The sequence below is a fragment of the Tenrec ecaudatus genome, chromosome 4, assembly GCF_050624435.1.
Source record: "Tenrec ecaudatus isolate mTenEca1 chromosome 4, mTenEca1.hap1, whole genome shotgun sequence".
NCBI classification, from domain to species: Eukaryota; Metazoa; Chordata; class Mammalia; order Afrosoricida; family Tenrecidae; genus Tenrec; species Tenrec ecaudatus.
Window position 1 is genome coordinate 155,511,316 of NC_134533.1, and position 17,480 is coordinate 155,528,795.

The 17,480-nt window shown below is 44.1% G+C and overlaps 1 protein-coding gene and 1 pseudogene across 2 annotated transcripts in view; both read right to left on the bottom strand.

Annotated features, from left to right (window-relative positions):
• The window catches only part of VEPH1 (ventricular zone expressed PH domain containing 1), a 273,698-nt gene that overhangs the window by 144,790 nt on the left and 111,428 nt on the right, over positions 1 to 17,480 (bottom strand). For both annotated transcript variants that reach the window (XM_075548875.1, XM_075548874.1), the window contains exon 6: positions 7,864 to 8,084. In XM_075548875.1, the coding sequence (XP_075404990.1) occupies positions 7,864 to 8,084 (221 nt within the window). The remainder of the gene's footprint in view (positions 1 to 7,863; positions 8,085 to 17,480) is intronic.
• LOC142445286 (aspartate aminotransferase, mitochondrial pseudogene) lies at positions 520 to 2,255 on the bottom strand (annotated as a pseudogene).

Consider the following 17,480-nt stretch of genomic DNA (forward strand, 5'->3'; position numbering starts at 1 on the left):
TGCACTAAGCCTACATGATTAGAGCAGATGGTGGCTATCTTTCCAGAGGGGGAGCATGAGCCCTCCTGGCAGCACCCACCCAAGGTTGAAGGCAAAGCCCCGAGTGCGCCCTCTCCTTCACTGCCTGGCTCACGGGTGAGATGAGTGTCTGCACAACCACACTCAACCATGGTAGGAAGTCCCAGTGGGCAGAGGAGGTGATCAATGACTCACGGACGATGAGAAGAAAGTTCAGGGGAGGGAGCTCTCTATTCTCCAGGGGAGGGCATGGCATGTGCATTCTTGACATAAGTATATCCTGACGGGGGCCTGGGGGAGGTTGTTGATGGGACGGGGAGCTAGGCTAGTGAGAGGTCTTTGTGTCTGAGGAAAAGAACAGCAATGATTAGGGCTCAGAGGGAAGTGGTAAAATGCCTCTAAGTGTGAAAAAGGAGAGCCTTCTTTCTTCCTTTCTCTTAAATAAGCCGGGAAAGGGTGTCTTTTCCTTTCCTTGCGGCAGTGGGCTCAGTGGGTTCTCTCAGACATGATTTCTGCACCATGGGCTTTTGTGGGGAAGGACACAGGAGTTAGTGTCAGAAGCAGGCTTCTCTGTACAAGGTCTAGTATGTGCGAGTTCTTAGGCTGGATGCACACAGGAACCCTTAGCACGCAAGGTGCTTCGGTTAAAGCTTCTGAAATATTGCAGTTGTGTGACAGACAGATTTTTGGCTCTTTCTTGTACACATACTCATTGGGAGACACCCCAGATAACAGGATGGGGACCAGGTTGGCATGGGAGCCACGGTGCCTCTGCCCTAATTCACTACATGTTCTTTTCCGAGAAACACATTCAGTGGCTGCGTGAAGCCCTGTGGTTCAGAAAGCTCGCCTGCCCTCCACCCACCTGCTCTCAGGCTCCCCATGAACCCCACCACAGCAGGGGCTGAAGAGGCAGGGCATCTCTGCTCCCTCTCATGGGGAAACTACTTGGTGACCTCATGAATGGCATGGGCAAGGTAGCCCACGTTGCCGGAGGTGACTCCAGCCACAGAGATGCGCCCGTCCTTTGTCATGTAGATGGAGAACTCCTTGGTCAGCCGCTCCACCTGTTCAGGCTTGAGCCCCATGAAACAAAACATGCCAATTTGGTCAGTGATGTGCTGCCAGTTGTGGGAGGAGCCCTCCTTCTTCAGGTTGGAGACCAGCTGGGTCCGCATGCCGATGATGCGGTCTGCCATGCCTTTGACTTCCTGCAACCATTGTTTCCGCAGCTCCGGCGTGTTCAGGATGGTTGAGGCAATCCGGGCCCCATGGAGAGGGGGGTTGGAATACATGGGACGGATCAAAATCTTCAACTGCGACTCCACCCTCTTGGCGGTTTCAGCATCCCTGCAGACCACGGTAAAGGCCCCCACGCGCTCACCGTACAAGCCCATGTTCTTGGCGTAGGACTGGCAGAGGCACACGTCAATGCCCTGTTCGATGAAGTGGCGCACGGCCCAGGCGTCCTTGTTACCGTCCACACTGGCGAAGCCTTGGTAGGCCATGTCGAAGAATGCAAAAAGATTCCTTTTCTTCACCACGCTGGCCATCTCCTTCCACTGCTCAGGGCGGGGGTCCACTCTGGTGGGGTTGTGAGCACAGGCATGCAGGAGGACCACGCTCTGCTCGGGCATTTTTGAAATGTCATCGATAGCACCTGCGAAGTCGAAACCGCAAGTCTTGGGGTCGTAGTACCGATACCCCTGAAGCTGCATGCCAGCGTCCCTGAAGATGGGCGTGTGGTTTCCCCAGGAGGGCTTGGGCAGAAAAACGTCTCGGCTGAACTTAAAGAATCTTTGCAGGAAACTGGCTCCGATCCTGAGTGCGCCGGTGCCAGGAATGGTCTGCATGGTGACATACCGGCCACTTTTCAACACCTCGCTGTTCTCGCCCAGGGCCAGTTCTGCAGATGCCTTACAAAATTCAGCCAGTCCCCCAATGGGCAGGTATTCCTTGTCCAGGTTTTTCGCAGCAATCTGGGCCTCAGCCTTCAGGACACTGGGGAGCACATAGGGCTTTCCTTTGTCATCCCGGTAGGCCCCAACTCCCAGGTTCATCTTTTTGCTGTTGGTATCTCTCTTAAAAGCTTCGGTGACTCCCAGAATGGGATCCGGGGGCCCCATCTCCACATGGGCCCACCAGGAGCTGGCTCGGGCTGAAGCCGCGGCGGCGAGGCCTGGGTGGAAGGCAACGGCGACTCCGGAGAGGACGTGACCAGAGTGCAGCAGGGCCATGGTGGGCGGCAGGGCAGACCCGAGGACAAGTGGGCGCCGCTTTAACTTTTCTTATAAACACCTTCTGGGTGTTTTGTTTAAGGACTTCGATAGCTTTGGCTAAGGTTTGAAAGTTTAAACTTAGGTGTACACATACACACACACACACACACACACACACAACTGGGGATGTGTGTAAGGAGGCAGAGTTACCATATCCTCTTTTCTTTTAATTTCCCCTCCGCCTTTCCCAAACCCACCTCTTCTCATCTATCTTATTAACGTCCTTACTCATTCTCTTTTCGTGGTTTCTATCCCTCTGTTTGTTACCCAAGGACACAAAGGTGCCATAAGTCTGGGTCGATGGGCCAGTCACAAATAACCATTTCTTGAATTGGGCCTCGTCTCCTCTAAGGTCACCTGTGACAAACTGTCCTGAGTCTTATGGTACCTGGTTAGAGCACTGCTGGGGACTGCACGGAACAGCAGCTCGGTCCCTTCCTCTATCCTGACACTGTCTTATTCTCAAGCTGCAGTGGCTTTCATTCTCCTTTCGCTTCTCCAGAATTAATTCTACAAGCCTGTTTGGCTGTCTCAGCATTGTGCCTCCACCAGTCTTTCAAGGTCTGGGGAGATGGAGTAGATCATTCTGTTGCCGCCATACATAACTGTGCAAAGGTCACCTCAATGCAATGGGCACACCTAGTAGAGTGATAAAGAAACTTTACTGGGAAGTCAAGTCAGAGTGGGGAGGGAGGAAGCATGAATATCTTGGAGAAGGCCATTACATCTCTATTGGTAGGGAAATGGGGAGGAGCAACCTCCCACTGGGGAAAAATACTTAACAATACTTGTACAGAAACTTGAGTGAGAGATACCTGGCACTAGGTTCTTAATTGGAAACCTTTGACCTAGTTTCTGTCTAGACCAATGGTTCTCAACTTGTGGGTCGTGACCCCTTTGGGGGTTGCCTAAGACCATCAGAAAACACATATTTCCAATGGTCTTAGGAACTGAGGAACTGGTCGGGTCCGCCCACATGTAGATACGCCCACATATGAGTACCTGGCGTGATGACATCATTGTGCCACCCCATCACATATATCCTGCACAAATACAAGGTCTATATGACAAGGTTGGCACCATAATGTACTTATGTGGACCAGTCACACATGTGTAGAGAGCAGTTACTATGTAAATATCAGATATTTACATTAAGATTCATAACAGTAGCAACATTATAGTTAAAAAGTAGCAACAAAAATAATTTTATGGTTGGGGGTCACCACCATATTAAAGGGCCATGGCATTAGGAAGGTTGAGAACCACTGGTCTAGACCTTGGAGAAGCAGGCCATATGCTCTAGACTTCTGGGGCTTCTGACTGTTCTTTGAGATGGACAACATCCTTCATAGACCACACCAGAAAGACTCCGTGTGGAAACCCACCACGTGAACTGGGCTTTACTCAAACTCACCTGTAATCCTTGGACTTGAGGCTGAAAAACCTTAGAGTGAGAAGCAGCAGATGACTGCTAGCCCAAATCTCTTACCTTTAGGGTACCCGTGGAATGGTGGCCTGGAACTACAATATACTTACTATCCTAATGCCCTCCTTGTTTCATTATGCCATGTATCAACCTGATAGGCATGGCTCTGCTGTTGTGATCGAATGTTATTGAAAGTTTTGCCCTATCCCCAGCCTCCACGATTTGTTTAAATAGTGTACAGTCACTTAAGAGTCTAATCTAAACAAGTCAATAATTCATGTGCTGTGGTTCATAGCTGGTTTCTACTCATATAATCTCCTTTTCTCCACAGTTTAAGAAATTTTATACCATTGGTTAAACTAGCGATAATATCAATGCTTAGTGGTTGTGCATTGGGCTGCTTACCACAAGGTCAGCAGTCCAAAACCATCAACCAGCTCAAAGGGGGATGAGGCATTCTACTCCTGTTAAGATTTGAAATCTCGAAGGGAAAAAAAAAAGATTTGAAGTCTCCCTGCTTGCTGCTCACCCTCATGAAGAGATCACTGAAGATAAGGGTGCTACAGCAAAGTGTGGGGAAGAAACTAGATGACATCCAGCTATCAGAAGGAATGGTGTCTGAGGTCTTAAAGCCTGTCTTCAAATAAGCAGTCCTCTCAGAGAAGCATCAACTAAATTCACCTGGAAGAAGCACACCAGCCTGTGTGACCCAATGATTGTAAATAATATAATCCAGCTTACATGAAGGAATGGTAGCTGAACTTAAATTGTGAACACCTGTTTTGCAAAAGGCTAGAGATAACAACGGAGTCCCAACATCCATTTTCAGGGTCCACACATGGATTAAGCCTCTAGTAAATTCCTGTTGATCATAGTTGAAGGATGTGAATATCCTTATTATCAGATAGAGAACAGTATGGCAGATGTAGTGAGGCTAAAATGTAATGTCATTGGATCTCTCTTTTGACCCATTTTAGAGCTGTTTCAGTTACAAAACAAAGTGTAGGGGAAATTACTCATGGATTAAACTTGTGTGAGGTCCCTAACGATGGAGCAGGGATGTGACGAGCCTGGCCATCCTGCAGGACGTTCTGGAAAGAGGATTGTTGCAGATCCAGTCAGGTTAAAATATAGCAATTTATCATCTGATCTCCCTTTGAATCCCTTTAAAATTTATTCTAATTTGTAATATTTTCTGCCTTCTTTTCAATTGAATTTTTTCTGTTACTTTATTACTGTTGGTAATATTTTTAAAATGTTTTTCGGTATACGAAACCCAGGCTAGGCAAAACTATGGAGCCAGTAACTGGATTACTGATTCCTTAAGGGTATGGCAGGGGATGGGGCGAAGTGGGGAGCTAATAGTAATGAGAACAACAATGAAGAAACTGTCCTAAAACTGATTGTGGTGAAATTGTACCGTTCTTCTTGATGTGACTAAATTGTGGATTGTGAATATGTGGATTATGTGCCAATAAAACTATTAAAAAAAAACCAAAAACCAAGCAGAAGTGCAGGGCACTTACCTGGGGCATCTTCTACAGCTCCTTCCATGTGGGCAGCCATTTGGCACGAGGTAAACTGCTTCAGCTTTTCCAACTCCCTAGGATATTAATTGTGTTTTTCTTTTCTCTTTTGATAATGTTGTCGATTTGGCCTGAAGTCTAAAGTCTGGCCTGCTGGGCTATGTGTCAGATTTGTAAATTAGATGACATCTGTTTTGTATTTTATCATCTTTCGTTTGCTTTCAAGTTCTCCTCGCTTGTTCATTTTCCCTGTGATTATAAGGGTCGGACTTTGTTGGAGGCTTTAGACAAAGGGGAAGGCCCTGCTGCTGGGGGCGGGTGGAGTGGGTGTACGGAAGCACAGAGTAAACAGACTGAAGCTAATGGGAACAATGGAGGCTATTCAGGGAACAGAATGTTGGGAGGGAAGTCCTAGCAGCCATCCCAGAGAGGATGAGCAGTGAACACAAAAGGCTAGCTATCCACATCAGTGGTCTGAGGTTCCCACCGAATAATTGGAATCGATTAGAAGAAGATTGACAGGGAGCGTTGAGCTGAGAGAATGTGTCTGAACTGAGGAATGTTGAGGTGGGGATGGTGGTATGTGGGGTGAGCGGTGACCTTTTTATCTTTTCACATTTGATTTTTCTTTTCTCTTAGAAAAGTAGCCAAGGGAGGAGACGCATAGATGCTTCCTCAGACAGAGACTTCCATTTCCAACGTGAACCTTTTGTTCTCTTCATACCTACCTATCTTATAACATTTTTCTGTTCTCGTGGGAACGATTTATGCTTATTGGACGGAGTCTAGCATCGTTGTTTGGCTAGAATGCCTAATGTATTCCTCCTACACTTACATAGCTCGCCCCTGCCTTATAAAAACATCCTTTCATGCGTGTAACCTCACCGATTGGCTTCTTGATGCCGTCTATTTGCAGTCATTAATGAGAGCATGAACCACTGGTCAGCAATGAGCCACTGCGTGTTCACTTCCACTGCACAGACCGACCAGGCACCCCTGGGAGGAGAAACACACAGTCTGCCGTGCATGGATGACAGGCCTGTGGCCCTAAATGTCCATAGTACATGTTCTATACCAAGTTCAGAAACTGCCCAAACTCGGAAAGTAGCCCTCTGTGATTCTGTGTTTGCATCTAAATGACAATCATCCCTTTGTGATGCTTTCTGCGTTGCCCCAATTGCTCCCCATGTTTGAAGTTGCTGCTATGCAGGCTGGTGAAAATGTGGTTTTCTTGAGTGGAGTATCTGTATAACAGTAGTTTGTAACCAGGGACAATGCTATCTCCCAGAAGATGTTTGGAAATTTCTATAGACGTTTTTGGTTGTCACCATCAGGGGCGTGATGGTACTACCGATATCTACTAGATAAATGCCAGGAATGCTGGTAAATATTCTATAATTCACAGGAGAATTTCCACAACCAAGAAAAAGCTACCCAAAATACCAATAATGCCAAGGTGGACAAACCCTGGTATTAGGCATATCTACGTGGAACCAGGCAAGGATTTTTATACGCACCATTAAATCTACGGTGTTGAGGGAAAAGAACCCACGAGATCTGTCTTTCTCAGACGCAGCTAGCGCTATCTTTGATCTTAGAGAACACTGTGTGCAGTGGGGCTACCTCTTCACCCCCTGCTTCGATGGCTGTCAGCATCATCTCCATGCCTCTGTAATAACTCACGTGAGATACTCCGATCTCTGGCTTTTCACCCACAGTTCTTTCCTTTTCCTCATCCTGCCCTTTTTTGGTGATCCATTCCTCACCAGGCTGAGCTCTCTTACCCAGTGATCGGCTCTGACTACTTAAGCTTTCCACTACCCTCTTGGTCTCCTTCACCTCCTCCCAGCAAGAGCCTCCTATCCCCCTCTCTCTGCCCTCACAGCCAGTGTCTTCCACCAAATCCATCAAGTGCACCATAGCGCTAGGCACTTCCGTCATCTCCTCCTTTGGTGATGAAATAGCTCCTGAGTGTCTTGTCCGGAGCCCTGGTGGGTTCAGTAAGTATTGGGCTGCAGCCCGGTGCACACTGGTCATCTTCCAAGATTTGATTCCAATCTGGGAAGCTTCTCCTACACGCAGATTCATACCGTTCCCTTCTCAGATAGAAGCAAATATCCTTCCATTGATTCCACAGACTCCTTGGGCTCATTTTGAATGTCCTCCCCTTCCCACTATTCTTCAGTGATTCACTTAAATCGTTGTCTCCTGAACTAGGCAGTGCGTTCCTTGGGGGCAGGGACCATGCCACATCTCTCTGTATGCATATGTTTCGCCTCCTCGAACACAGTAGGCAATCATTAAGTAATTGCTATTTAATAAATAATAAATAAAGGATAGACCGCATGATGGCTTGTGTAACACTCTTACTCCTTTATCATAGTTTTGTTTGCCTTTTAGAAGTATGTGCGTGGGGTGGGTGGGTTATATTCTGGTTTTCACAGATTTAGAAAACTTTCTGACAAATGTAACACTGCATTCAAGGATCACTATAGATCTAGAAAGTGGGTCTGACTCTCTTTGCGAAGTTTGATGCTCACACAGGGCAGCCTCATGTCCCCACCGTGCCACATGGGTTTGCTACAGATGCCCCAGGGCCAGGCCTCCCACTCACCTGCCACTTCTGGCCGTGGTGTTTTCCAGTTGCCGGGTAAGGAGCTTGGCGATGGCGGTGCAGTTGTTGCTCATGCGGAAGATGTCTCTGCTCTGAGGGCCCAGGAGGCAGGAGAAGGCGTCGGCGATGCTGCTAATCTCCAGCAGGAGAAGATGGTGGAACGAGTGCCCCATATTGGCCAGCTGGCTCACGAGGTACGTCAGACAGCTCCTCGTGCTCTCCTGCCAAGCACAACAGAGGGAACAGAGTCTGTGTTTCTGCAGCATCCTGTCACCAGCACATGCCCTTTCTACAGAGAGTTTACTCAGGGAGCTAGCTGAAGCCAAATAAGTAGCTTTGCTCATGGTTCCTCTAAATTTGCTTCTTTGAGATGAATCCTCCTGCCCCTTGAAGCCCCTGGTTTCCAGAACAGCTGAAAACAAAACAAAACAAAACAAAAAAATGCCTCTTTCTGTTACTCCTTTCTTAAAAAACGATGCAAAGATTCTCATAGGTCAAAACCTCTTGATCACCATTAATAAATGGATCCCACATCTCTACCTCCCTTGACTTGGTGTTTTCCTGGGCCAGTCTCCAAGCCTATATGACGCATGAACTCTACCTCTGAGCTAGAGACTAGGTCCGTGATCGCAAAATGGGCATTGGCCTTGGCCTTCTCAGAGGTTCTCTTAGCCAATGGTCACACATTGCCTTGGTGTATAAAGTATACCTCTTCTTCACAAAGTATTCTCACTCACTTATTCACTTTGAGCATCTTTCAACCATTTATGGGTTTTTATGTGCCTAGTCTGGTATGACCTATCTTTAGCCAAACAAAATCTCACAATGGGCAAGAGATTTAGATAACAAGAAAATGGCTTAGCTGACACTTCTCTTATACTTATTAAACTCCTCATTAATCACATTATGAAGCAAAATGGTTTATGCCACTGACTAGAAGTTAGCCCAAATAATTTTAAACTATCAAGAAAATAAGCTACCTTTATAGTTGTTGAATAAAGAGCTTGACAATGCAGAGAAACTGTTGTTTATGTGAACTATGTTTTTTCTTGATAGTTTAAAATAATTTTGGCCATCCACATGGTTGACAGTTCAAAACCACCAGCAGCTCCACAGGAGAAATACTGGGCTTTCTACTTCTGTAAACAGGTACAGTCTTGGAAACCTACAAGGGGTCGCTTTGAATCAACATTGACTCAATGGCAGTGAGTTTTTTTTTTCTTTTTCTTTTTAGGTACAGTGGATTATTAGAAATATATATATATATATATACACTGATATCACAATTAGTAAAAACAAAAAATCCCTATAAAATGTCCTCTTTAATCTTTAACTCCTCTTTTAGAATGTTCTATACTTCTGCATTAAAATCTTCAAATTAGTACAGTAGAATGTAATACTAGTGCAATAGGACATATGTGTAATTATAAATAAAGGTATATTAGAAGTAGAGGCTCAAGATCCCTTTAACTGCTGTTACCTGCTATGAAGTCGATTCCAACTCAAAGTGACTCCTGTGACAAAGGACAACTGCCCCAGAGGGTGCCCATGGTTAGAATCAATACAGAAGCAGATACCAGGCCTTTGTACCCAGGAGTGCTGGGTGCGTTGGCACTACTAACCTTTGGGGAGAAGTCAAACACTTAATCATTCTCACCACCAGGTCTCCTTCACTGATGGGGCAGAGGCATGCATTTCCCTGTCCAGAAGGACTTGCCTTTTCCTTTCTTCTAACATGTGAAGTCTCAATCACCTTCCCCTTCTCTCCAGTCTCCCCCATGAAGGAATCCCCAGTGAGTCTTTGGATGGAGTTTCAACTACTTCATAGCTTTTTAGAAAAATGTGTTGAGTTGAGTACTTGTTTGCAATGCATCATTTATTTATTCAGGCCTTCATTGAATCACCCAATAGGTATTGCCTGACGACATGGTGTCTGGCTCTCCCCTAGATGACAAACGGAAAGGAGAAGAGACTTCTCCTTTCAGGGACTCACGCACCTCCTCTTTGCATTTATAATTTCTAAACCGTCACATGCACCAGTCAGGTCTCCCAAAGGGACTATGGATGTCTCACGCATCAGTCACCAACCTGGCATGGAACTGAGTCTGTGGAGTCTAACCCAGCACGGGGGCCTCAAGTCATTGAGGTACGCAAATCTTCCATACCAAAATATCACGTTGCAAATAAAATATGTCGTTGCAAAGGAATTCTGTGCTTTACAGGAACTAGGAATTACAGAATAGATTTAAGTTGTGAAGTTAACCTTGTCTTCAGCATTTCATTTGATTTCCAAAGCCTCCCTGGACACTTGCACTGGGACACAGCTCTCCGGGAGGTGAAGTGCAGATGCCAACCCTTGAATAATTATTTGTTAAATACCACGAGGTTATAAGACTCTGTCTGAGTGTGTAAGACAGAGATTTGTGCTGCCATGAGCTAAACAGCTTGTTAAAAGAGGCATATATTCATTAAATGACAACAATATTCGGCGAGTAAGTGTTAAAGGCCATTGTAGCAAGGCCATTGGCTCAGATAACTGGCAGGTTGCAGAAGGACATGTAAATATTCTTTAGTTGGTTTTTTTCTTTCACTTTTGCAGCACATACACATGCATTCATGTAAGGGCTCAATGTGTGAATTCACAGTATGCAAGGAATCACGGAGGCATGTTCTATATCCCATCTAAAAACAAAAAATCTGGGGTACTGTACAAAGAAAACAAAAAAGGGCAAAAATCTCTGCCAACAAAAGGAGGTGGAAATAGAGGACAGAAAACATATAAGTAAAATATGAAGTATGTTGAACGGAGAACTACTTCCCCAAAGAAAGCAGGATCAGGTATCCCAGCGAGTACATTTTAAATGGTGTGATCAAGCAAGTCCACACAGAAAAAGGGGGCATTTGAATTCAATCCGATTTGAGACTCTAAAACCCACCTTCTCAGTAGCCATAGGAAACAATCCAATGTGTCCTGATCAGTGAACACAAGGAAAAAGGAAGACCCAGTAGTGGAGACCCGGAGGATGTGACTGGCTGTCTACGTGTTTGTCCTACTGAGAAGGTAATAGAGGTTTCAGGCATTTCTCCGTTTCAGAATCAGATTCTTCATCACTTTATCTCAAAGTCATCCCACAGAAATGCCATCTGCTGATTAAGAAGTTTCCTGCATGGTTTCATTAAGAACCCTGTCATTATAAAAATTATCCACCGTTTCATTACAGCAAGGAGCCCTGGTGGTGTCATGTGCTTACACGTGAGCCTACTAACAGCTAGCTAGCAGTTGAAACCAGTCACCCCTTGGGAGAAAGAAGAGGCATTCTATTCCCGTAAGATGTACAGTCTGAAGCCCACAGAGGCTAGCTAGCTCCCTCTGTTCTACCGAGTCGCCACGAATCAGAATGGCTCAGTGGCAGTGAGTTGGGTTTTGAGTTTTGGCTTCATTAAAGCATATTTTTTTCTTAAAGGTGAAGGTGGTTGTATGGATACTTCCTGAAATCAACCTAATTCTGAATGATTTTCTGGCAGTCAAGCTGAGATGGGAAACTCCAATGAAGGAGAAATTAATCACCGTGCAGGAACAAGAAAAATTAACACTGCTCTGTAGGTGACCTACAAGACCAAACCAACCTGTCATTTGTTCTGGGTTGCTGCAATTCACAGGGGTGACAGATACGATTCGGAGGGTTGTTGTGTGCCATGAAATTGATTCCAAGTCATAGTGACCTCACGGGACAGAGACCAACTTCCCCACAGGGTTTCTGAGCGTGTCATCATTATGGAAGCAGACTGGCCCATTTTTCAGCTACTGGTGGGGTTCGACTGCCAAACTTTTGGCTAGCACCCAAGTGCTTCACCTCTGTGCCACCAGTCCCCTTAACAAAAGGGTCAGGAGATTCCAATTTCTTTCTTGGCTCCACAATATTTTAACTTTGGCGAGGGGCAGCGATTGAATGTCATTAACTACTAGAAAATCTTCTCTTCTGATCTTGCTCAGACAATCCCAGATACATCTTTCAGCCTATTCAAACGTCAGCTCTTCCATGAAGCCATTTCCTACTCTCCCAATGTCACTTGCTCTGATGTTCCAGTACCTCAGATTCCCTGCCATGTTGTTCTCAGAGCTCTGACCTCCTTGCCTGCAATTCACGTGGCAAGTTCTCTCCTTCCCAATGAGGTCCACAGGGGCCTGTGTTCTGATCGCCTTTGGATCTTCTGTGCCTAATGCATTGTCTGGAATAGACCCGCTCCACTGCCATTGAGTCAATTCTGACTCACAGTGGCCATCTTGAGGATTCTGAGGCTGTAAATATTTATGAGATGAGCGCCATCTTTCTTCCAAGGAGGCCAGGTGGGTTTGAATTGCCAATCTTGTGATTAGCAACGCAATGCTTTCACCCACAGCTCCACCAGGCCTTACACTTCTACTCTGGCAAAGAATGAAGTTGATGGTTGAAAATAATCACCAACTTCCCAGCCACTCCTGGAGCCAAATAAAACTGATAAAACCAAGTGGACCTGATAAAATTTAATACGTGGCAGCAAAATAGGACTTTCAAAGCTTTCTATTTCCTTTCCAGGAGGGTTGTGCTACTTAGTAGGCTCTTAGGCGTGGAAGTTTTATATTGAGACAAACTTGGAATGCTTTCTTCTGTCTGTTCTTTATTATTTGTATACCTGTGAGCATCTTATTCAACTACTTTGATGGTCAATTTCTTCACCAATTGGAACTAGAAATTCTGCAGCAGGCACTGTAATTGCATATCTCTTATCCACTCCCTCCCCCCACCACCCAGTGTGGTAGCTCTCCCATTCTGCTGCAAATTAAAAATGATAGCAACTCAATTTCTCAGATTCTTTTGCTACTAGGGGATTGGTGTTTGGCTTCATCCAGGGCTCCTGCACCTGAGGTAAATTTTTCTGAAGGAGGCGGCTACAGGAAAAGGTTTCCTTCCAGCACAAAAAGTGGTACGTGGAATTACACATTATGTTTCTTTAAGCAGACATGGTTACAGCCACATGTCCTGCCTGACCTTGTGGCGGGCATCTTGCATGTGTCAGGGGGCGTATTTATGAAGCCATGTCAACACACTCAGAACTGTAGAGAGAAGATGGAAAGAGACTGCTTTGTGACTCTGTGGAACTTCTAAACAAGCCACGGATCCCCCCATGACTTCCGTATGTCTTGTTATATGAGATTATAAATGTCTCCCTCCTTGCTGAAGTCAGTGTTAGGTGGCTATGGCAAGCTGACTTTAGCTGACACAAGGACTTAATGTTGTTACGAGATAATGAAATAATACTCGAGATAATGAAACAATGCCTGTAATAGGCCTCGCATAGAGTAAGTGATAAAGCAGTGGTACTCATCAATTGTTTGTTTGTCTTTTACTCATCAATTGTTATTATAAGTAATATTTTTAAATGATCTGATAGTATTGGAAATATTCGTGAACTAAAAAATAAGTTATTTGGTAGAGCCTGAGTGTGTTTTGATTAGTAAACCAGCACAGTAAGTGGAATATAGGTTCAACAAAAACAATAAGGTATCAACAATGCTACCTTAAGAGTGCTTTTCCCAGAGCTCAATCAGCAACCAAGCTAAAATGTAAAGAGTTAAAATCCTTCAAAACTGGATTCCTCATCATCATCCGTATCCCAATGCAGAGCATCAGCTGGTGTGAGGTCATCATAGATGGTGTCCTCACTGAGATCGCCGTCATCACCATCACTGCTGTCATTTTCATACAAAGCGCAGTCTTCACTGCCATCCATAGTATTACTAATACTACATTTCTGGAAGGCACGTCGCACCATGTCTTCTGGAATGTCTTCCCATGCTTCTCAAACCCACTTTGCTATTAACTCTATGTCAGGCTTCATGAGATTTCCTCCTTTTGTTAGTTGGGCTTGACTAGATGACATCCATTCATGCCACATCCTTTGCACACGTTCTTTAAAAGGCTTATTGAAAGATACACATCATAGGACGGCTCTGATTGGTTAGATGTGAGTAAACAAACATTCAAAGCCCTGCAGTGTCAGCGGGGCTTTGAATGAACAGTGGCGAAACGGCAATCACCTGCGAGATAACGAGCACTCGTCCTGCTACTTGGGGGGCCCCAGTGAGATGTTACACCTCATTGGGGTACCACTGACCCGTGTATAAGCCAAACCCCAGTTTTCCAGCACATTTTTTTGTGCTGAAAAACTCGGCTTATACACGAGCATATACGGTAGATTTTTATTGGAAACTTATACTTCTGGGTCATAGTGCACTAGAAAATTTTGTGCCGTCTCTCCAGAATTTGAGATCTTAATTTTAAAAAAGAAATTCCAAATATTCTCCTTGCCAGATAAGAGTAAGAATCATTTCCTTTAGAAAATCCAAATCAGTGACAGAGACAAAATCTCCATGAAGTTCCTTATCCCAGCCACCAGGCAGCACAGCCTGGACCACACCCATTCTGGAAATTAATTACAATTTTTGAGACACTTTCTAGCAACAGCCTAAATACTTTAACTGCCTAAAAGTTCCCTTGAAAACAATTTGTGGATAAGTGCTTGAGTTCTAAGAGGCTTTCATCATTCCAAGCAAAGTAGAATTGGCGAATTGATAACGTCCACTGCCCTGGGGTGGGTTTCGAAGTGTAGCAACCCTACAGGACAGAGCAGAATGGTCCCATCGGGTTTCCGAGGTTGTAAATCTTTCCTGAAGCAGACTATAGCTTTCTCCAGGTGGAACCGTTGGGGGGTTTGACCCAACTTTTTAGTTGGACCCCAATGCTTAACACAGTGTGCCACTGGGGCTCCTTCCTATGAGACTGAGCAATAACACTAAAACCCCAAACACACTGTCATGGAGACAGTTCCAACTTATACTAACATTGTATGCATTATATTAGATCTTGGAGACTGTAAATCTTTTGGGTGTAACCTCATCTTTTTCCCAGCGAGTGGCTGGTAGATATGAACCACCAAACTTGTGATAAGCAGCCCAACACTAATGCATAGAGACACCAGGTTCCTAATATGAGACCAGCATGGTGAATTAAGGTTGGTGTTGACTTTTCAAATTGTCCCTAAGTATGAAAGATGTTCTTTACATAAAATATTGTTGTTATTGGATGCTATTGAGTTAATTCTGGCTCATAAGCAACCCTATGCACATAAGAACCAAACACCACCAGTCCTGTATCATCCTCACAATCCCTGTTGTGTTTGAGCCTATTGATGCAGTCAGTGTCAATGTATTTCCGTGATGTTAGTCCTCTTCTTAACAGATCTTCCACTTTATGAACCATGATATCCTTTTCCAGGGACTGATTTTTCCTGACAACACATCCAAAGTAGTGTTACTAAATCTCTCCTCCTTATGTATAAGGAGCATTCTATCTGTACTTCTTCCAAGACATACTTATTTGTTCTTCTGGCAGTTCAGAGTACTTTCAATGTTCTTCACCAGTTTCCGCAATGCCAATGCATTGATTCTTTGTCAGTCTTCTTTATTCAGTGCCCAACTTTCACATGCATATGAGGTGAAAACACCATAGCCCTAGTCAAGCACACTCAGTCCTTAAAGTGACCCCCTTGCTCTCCAGCACTTTCAAGAGATCGTGTACAGAGATTTCCCCATTGTTTTCCAGTTTCATTTCTTGACAGCTGCTTCCATTGGCATTGATTGTGGATCCAAACTGAATCCTACATAACTTCAATATTTTTTCCTATTTATCATGATGTTATCTACTGGTCAAATTGTGAGGATTTCTGTTTTCTTTACATTGAATTGCAACCCATAATGAAGATTACAGTTTTTATCTTCATCTGCTGCTGCTTCAAGTCCTCCTTTATTTCATTGTAGGCTCCTCATGAGCACAGTGAAGTGTTCTGAAATTTTGGTTCTTTAAAATGTTATCTATAGTTGCTATGAACCACACAACAAAGTGCCTTTGCATAGTCAATAAAACACAAGTAAATACTGTTCTGTTGTTCTGTTTCCAGCCAAGATCCATTTGACATTAACAATGATGTTCTTTGTGCCAGGTCCTCTTCCGAATCTAACTCGAATATCTGGCAGTACCCTGTAGATGTACTGCTACAACCAGTGAACAATCTTCAGTAAAATTTTACTTTGCATATGGTATTAAGGGTATTGTTCTATAATGTCTACATTCTGTTGAGTCACCTTTCTTTATAATGGGCTAAAATATGGGTCTTTCCAGTCTGCTGACCAGGTAGCTGTCCTCCACATTTCCTGACATAGACAAGGGAGTGTGCTTGTTGAAGCATTTCTATTGGGATTATATTAATTCTATTGGGATTATAGTAATACCTCGAGACTTTTTTTTTTTTGGCCAATGCCTTCAGTGCAGCGTGGACTTCTTCCTTTAGTACCGTTGGTTCTTGATTATATAACCCTTTTGGAACGATTGAATGTAGCCACTTCTTTGGTTACAGAGTCTCATTTTGTGTATACTTTTCATCTTCTTTTGATGCTTCCTGCATCTTTCAATATTTTTTGCTATTAAATCACTTCATGTTGAAACTTGAATTTGTCTTCAGTTCTTTCAGCTTAACATATGTTGAACATGTTCTTCATTTGTGGCTCCAAGTCTTTGCACATTTCGTGATGATACTCCACTCTGTCTTCTCGAACTGCCCTTGGAGATTTTCTGCTCAGCCCTTTTACTTCATCATAAACATTAACAAGGAATATTCTACCTTCAGAAAACAGAAGGACAGAAAGTAGCACTGTGTAAAATCCTCCCAGCCATGCCTCATTCATCTGAGCATTTGTAGAGCATGTTGGGTAACTGCAGGCTCGAGAGCTGGCCTTCTGAGGTTGAGTGCTGGCTTTGTCACTAACAGCCATAGACCTGGGCAAGTAACCTTAATTTTCCATGGCTTTGTTTATGAAAAGCAGTTAATCATGGTATCTAATCTAATAGGGTGGTTGTGAGGAGTATATGAGTTAACAGCATAGATCCATGAAAACAATTCCTTGCACATGGAAATGCTAAATTCATGATAATTATGAGTATCAAAATCTTAAACGTGAGTGGAGATATTTTTGAATTATCAGAGAAACTGAATTGAGTCATCCTTAAAGTTAAGCTGTTGTTAGTTTGCCACGAAATTGGCTCAAACTCATGGTGAGCGTCTGTGTAACAGAATGAAGTAAGTCCTGGTCTGATGCCATCTTCCTGTCTTTTGGATTGCTTTGGTTATTGTGATAATTCATCTCATTAAGGGTTTCCCTTATTTTCACAGACCCACTGCATTGCAAAATATGTTATCTTTGTGTAGAGATTGATTTCCCCCTGTTAATGACTTGTCCAAAGTTATGGAGCTAAGGTCTTGTAATTCACACTTTTAAGGGGCATTGTGGTTGCATTTCTTCTAACATCTGTGTTTGTTCTTCTGGCAGTCCATGATATACTTAGTATTCTTTACCTTCACTCCTTCTGTCTTCTTTTCTCATTATCCAGCTTTCATCTGTGTATGAAACAATTGAAAAAGATCTTGACTTGGGCCAGATGTATCTGAGTCATATAAATGGCATCCTTACAATTAAAAAAAAATTGACGAAGTGTTAGGGAGGAGACTTCCGGGAAGATGCC